At 37.7% G+C, this 6,215-nt stretch overlaps 1 protein-coding gene across 1 annotated transcript in view; it reads right to left on the bottom strand.

Annotated features, from left to right (window-relative positions):
- Positions 1–5,603: 5,603 nt before the first annotated feature.
- The window catches only part of LOC115292628 (olfactory receptor 5H2-like), a 20,765-nt gene continuing 20,153 nt past the window's right edge, over positions 5,604–6,215 (bottom strand). The window contains exon 3 of the mRNA XM_029940669.1: positions 5,604–6,213. Coding sequence (XP_029796529.1) covers positions 5,604–6,213 — 610 coding nt within the window. The remainder of the gene's footprint in view (positions 6,214–6,215) is intronic.

Genomic DNA, 6,215 nt, shown 5'->3' with positions numbered 1-6,215 from the left:
GAAAATGGGACTAGTCCACAGTAGAGCTAAGGATGAATGTGTCTGGAATACAAATCACTTAGCATGTCTCTTAGTATATCATTCCTTGTGATTATCGTCAATGAAAAACTTCCAAATATTAATGTAGGCAGGAATTCTAATGGCCGAGACCCTTTAGGAATAAACGTTTGGGTTACCCCATCAGATAAAAACACCTGACTAGCTGAGGTATTTTTGAAGGCAGAGGGAATATGGAATGGGTAATAGAAGACTGTAGAGATAAATACATATATATACATAATCAGTTACGGAAATGAGGATAGCAATTGCCGTATTTCCTCCTTAATTTTATGAGTACACATGTGTGTTAATATATGTGTGGATGTAGCAAATATCTTTGTTTTCTTTCCACTATTTTTCCTTTATCCATGTGACATAAGATGTATTGCCTATGTCTTATAGTAATTAAGCATTGTTAATTTGACATTATAATATTTAAGTTACCAGATATCAAGAAGATGAGTAAATGTTACACAAGGAATTCACCTCCTCCTCCAGGAAAGATGCATTTTCGGTGTACACACCATAGTTTTATCATTTGAGGCAGAATTATCACCATGCATCACTGTTATCCTTATTTGGGGATTAAATATAATTTAATCAATTGTGTGTGTGTGTACCAAGTGATAATGGGTAGACTTGTAATGGGTCATTTTATGCGTCAATTTGGCTAGACTGCAGGATGTCCAGATATCTTAGTAAAAATTTTTCTGGTTGTGTTTGTAAGGGTATTTCCAAAAGTTATTCATATTGAATTGATGGACTAAGTAAAGCAGCTAGGTCTCACCATTGTGATGAGGGCCTGAGTAAAACAAAAAATACAGAGGATGATTGAGTGTATCTCTGCCTGGCAGGTTGACATTGATCTTTGCCTGCCCTTGGTGATTCTGATTTGAGGACTCAGACTTGGCCTGGAATCTAAACCATAGCTCTCCTGGGTCAGGCCTTTGAGCTACAATATAGGCTCTCCTGTGTCTCTAGCTTGCAAACAGCAGATTCTCAGTCTTCATCATTGCATGAGCCAGTACCGTACTTAAAAACTTTATATTATAAAGATTTCTTTTTATGGATCTATATCTATATAATCATATTGATTCTGTGACATTGGAAAATCCTATACTAATAAAACAATCACTGTGATTTATTGAATTTCTTGCTTTATATTGAAAATAGAAGAAAATGTCATGATGCTACTGTCAGCTGTTGCCCACAGATAGGTCTTTTAGTTAGTTAGTTAGTTAGTTAGTTAGTTAGTTAGTTAGTGTAGACTTCAGACCCAGCACAGAGCCAAACACAGGGCTGAGATCAAGAGTCAGACACTTAACTGACTGAGCCACCCATGCACTCCAAATAAGTCTCATTTAGAATGTACCTTCTCAGAAGAGAAACATCATTTTATTAGAGCATTTGGAACGTCTTGTTTGTTTCTTGGTGTCTTCTTCAATCTCTTTCATAAGTTTTCTATAGTTTTCATCATATAGGTCTTTTACATCCTTGGTAAGGTTTAATCCTAGGTTTTAATGGTTTTTCGTGCAATCGTGAATGGGATCAGGTTCTTGATTTCTCTTTCGGCTGCTTCATTTCTGGTGTATAGGAATGCAACTGATTTCTGTACATTGATTTTGTACCCTGCAACTTTACTGAATTCATTGATCAGTTCTAGAAGGCTTCTGGTGGAGTCTGCTGGGATTTCCAGGTAGAATACCATGTCATCTGTGAAAAGTGGCATTTTGAATTCTTCTTTGCCAATTCTGATGCCTTTTATTTCCTTTTGTTTTCTGATTCCTGATGCTAGGACTTCCAGCACTATGTTAAACAACAGTGGTGAGAATGGACCCCCCTGTCGTGTTCCTGATCTCAGGGGGAAAGCTTGCAGTTTTTCCCCATTGAGGATGATCTTAGCTGTGGGCTTCTCATAAACTGCTTTTATAATGTTTAGGTAAGTTCCTTCTATTCCGAGTTTCTCAAGGGTTTTTATTAAGAACAGGTGCTGTATTTTGTCAAATGCTTTTTCTGCATTTATCGACAAGATCACGTGGTTTTTATGCTTTCTTTTGTTAATGTGATGGATCACATTGATGGATTTGCGAATATTGAACCAGCCCTGTAACCCAGGAATGAATCCCACTTGATCATGATGGGTAATTTTTTTTATATGCTGTTGAATTTGACTTGCCAGTATCTTGTTGAGTATTTTTGCATCTGTATTCATTAAGGATATTGGGTCTGTAGTTCTGTTGTTTGGCTGGGTCTCTGTCTGGTTTGGGTATCAAAGTGATGCTGGCTTCGTAGAATAAGTTTGGATGTTTTCCTTCTATTTCTATTTTTTGGAATAGTTTGAGAAGAATGGGTATTAGCTCTGCTTTAAATGTCTGGTAGAATTCCCCTGGGAAGCCAGCTGGCCCTGGGCTCTTATTCGTTGGGAGATTTTTGATAATGGATTCATTACTACCCAAAGCAATCTACACATTCACTGCAATCCCCATCAAAATTGCATCAACATTCTTCTCAAAGCTAGAACAAACTAACCTCAAATTCGTATGGAACCACAAAAGACCCCAAATAGCCAATGTTATATTGAAGAAGAAAACCAAAACGGGAGGCATCACAATCCCAGACATACCCTCTACTACAAAGCTGTCATCATCAAGACAGTATGCTATTGGCACCCAAACAGACACATACATCAATGGAATAAAATAGACAACCCAGAACTGGGCCCACAAACGTACAGCCAATTAATTTTTGACAAGGCAGGAAAGAGTATCCGATGGAAAAAAGACTGCCTTTATAGCAGGTCGTGCTGGGAGAACTAAACAGCAACATGCAAAAGTGAGACTAGACCACCCTCCTACAACATACACAAAAATAAACTCAAAATGGCTGAAGGACCTGAATGTGAGACAGGAAACCATCAAAACCCTAGAGAAGAAAGCAGGAACAGCCTCCTTGACCTCAACTGCAGCAATATCCTACTCAATACATTCCCAAAGGCAGGGGAATCTAGAGCAAAACTGAACTGTTGGGACCTCATCAAGATAAAAAGCTTCTGGGAGGACCAGGGGGAGGGGAAGAGGGAAACAGAGTTGGGGAGAGAGAGTGACACAAAACTTGAGAGACTTGAATACTGAAAACGAAATGAGTGTGAAGATGGGGGGAAAGAGGTGGTGATGATGGAGGAGGACACTTGTGGGAAAGGGCACTGGGTGTTGTATGGAAAGTAATTTGACACCAAACTACTTAAAAAGAAAAAGCTTCTGTATGTCAAAGGAAATAATCAATAAAACTAATAGGCAATCGAAGGAATAGGAAAAAATAGTTGCAAATGACATTGGATAAAGCACTAGAATCCAAAATCTATAAGGAACACACCAGTCTCCACAACCAAAAAACAAATAATCCACTGATGAAATAGGCAGAAAACATGAACAGACACTTCTCCAAATAAGACATCCAGATGGCCAACAGACATGAAATGATGCTCAGTGACACTCATCATCAGGGAAATACAAATCAAAACCACACTTGAGATACCACCTCATGCTGGTCAGAGTGGCTAAAATGAACAAATCAGGAGACTATAGATACTGGCAAGCATGTGAAGAAATGGGCACCCTCCTACACTGTTGGTGGGAATGTGAACTGGTGCAGCCACTCTGGAAAACAGTGTGGAGGTTCCTCAAAACATTAACAATAGAACTCCTCTATGACCCGGCAATACCACTGCTTAAATTTGCCCAAGGGATACAGGAGTGCTGATGCACAGGGGCACATATACCCCAATATTCATAGTGGCACTTTCAACAATAGCCAATTCAGGAAACAGCCCAAATGTCCATCAACTGATGAATGGATGAAGAAGTTGTGGTTTATTTATACAATGGAATACTACATGGCAATGAGAAAGAATGAAATCTGGCCATGTAGCAACATGGATGGACTTCAAGGGTGTTATGCTAAGTGAAATAAATCAGGCACAGAATGAGAGATACCATATGATTTCACTCATATATGGGACAGGAGAAACTTAACAGAGGACCATGGTGGAGGGGAAGGGGAAAAAATAGTTGCGGCGGGGGGGGAAGCAGGGTCATGGGCATGGAGCAGAGCACTTGTTGGGATCATCACTGGGTGTTATATGGAAAGAAACTTGACAATAAACTATAAAAGAAAAAAATTAAAATTAAAAATAAGATAGGAAAGCTTATAAACATAAGTAGTTACTTAGTGGTCTAAAAGAATAAATAAAATATGCATTGTCCCAAACAAGTGAGGATTTTTGTCTTCTTCGATGTAATCTGGAAGTACATCAGGGAGCTGTAACATTTAAGAATGACCTTGAAGGGGCACTTTGGTGGCCAAGTTGGTTAAGCTTCTGACATTGGCTCAGGTCATGATCTCACAGTCTGTGGATTCAAGCTCCGCATCAGGCTCTGTGCTGACAACCTAGAGTCTGCAACCTACTTCAGATTCTGTGTCTCCTTCTGTCTCTTCTCTCCTGCTTGTGTCCTCGCTGTTTACCAAAAATAAATAAACATTAAAAAATTTTAAAGAAAGACTTAAAAAAAATTTTTTTAAAAGAATGACTATTTCAACTGTATGTGAAGATGAGTACACTTGAGGAAGGATTCTCTGTGGGGAGACCATATGAACAAAAATATATCAGGAGAAGTATACAGAAGATTTTTAGTAACTTAGAAGTTCAACAGAATTGTGAGGAAAGAGACTTCAAAATCAAATCCAGATTTTATTGTGAAATACCTCAAATACTGCCATGGCCGCAAATGCATAATAATATATAGAACAGGGTAACCATGTTTATATATTAACAGTATATCATGGCATCTGTACATTTCTGTGAACATAAATTATATACATATGCACATATGGAGTTCTAGATATGTAAGTATGTATACACATAAAGTGGTAGACACAACAATCCTTGAAACATTATTCAAGGGGGATATTACTGAATCAGTTTATGAAGAATAATCTGAAAGTGATGTTTGGGAAATAAGAGGATATCAACAGGATGTGTGAGAAGTTATAGGACTACAACAAAGGCAGATGTGAGTCGTTTTAGTGTGTGAGCATCAGTGGTTTCAGTAGGGTTGTATATGGAATTAGTGGTGAGAGAGGAAGGGCAGGGGTAGACTGAAGTTGGATCCCTCATTATATATTTTTTCCTGTGTTCACTCAAACACAACACTGACTCCGCTATGGAGTACAATGTGATAAGAGTCTTTAGGCTACACAGCTGTATGACTATTAAAGACATTGTATTCCAATTCTTTTCAGAGGAATTACACTATTACAGTGTGTAATGCATTTCTGAAACCACATTGAAAACATATAATATATTTTTCTTAATTATTATAGCATGACAACAACACTTTATTAAAAATTTTTCAGTATTTTGAATAAAATACACATATACTTAGGTGGTTATTATTGCTAAGGCATTATACTGCAAAAACTTTAAACACCAGTCAACACAGAGTAACATCTAGTCTGCACAATTTTGTGTAATTTTAATGGAAGAAGGACAGATATTAGTATGAGTTTTAAGAATTTCTCTTTAGCACTTTTTTCAGTGAATCTAGTACTTTCTTATTTCTCAGGCTATAGATAATTGGGTTTAACACAGGAATTATGACAGCGTAAAATAGAGAGTCCATCATATCTTGATCATCTGCCTGTGCAGATCTTGGGCGCACATACATGAAGAGAAGTGGACCATAGTATAAAGACACAGATAAAAGATGGGCTCCACAAGTAGAGAAAGCTTTCCTTATGCCTTGTAGAGACTTCTTTTTTAAGATTGTGAAGAGAACTAGTGTATAAGAGACAAGAACAGTCAAGATGGTGAATACTTGTATTGATCCAGAGAAAATAAATACCATCAGAAAATTAATAGAAGGATCAGTACAAGAAATCTTAAACAATGGTATAATGTCACAGTAAAATTGATGTACTATGATGGAATTGCAGAAGGTCAATCTGAATAACAAAGCATTATGAATTATGGCATGAAGAACGCCACCTGAAAATGACAAAACTAACAGCCGGGTGCATACTGTATTGGACATAATCACTGGATAAAGTAATGGTTTGCATATGGCCACATAGCGGTCATAAGCCATTGTTGCCAGCAGAAAACATTCCGTGGTTACACT

Source organism: Suricata suricatta, chromosome 5 (assembly GCF_006229205.1).
Source record: "Suricata suricatta isolate VVHF042 chromosome 5, meerkat_22Aug2017_6uvM2_HiC, whole genome shotgun sequence".
Taxonomy (NCBI): Eukaryota; Metazoa; Chordata; class Mammalia; order Carnivora; family Herpestidae; genus Suricata; species Suricata suricatta.
Note: the sequence above shows the minus strand (reverse complement) of the source record. Positions and strands in the feature narration are given on the sequence as shown.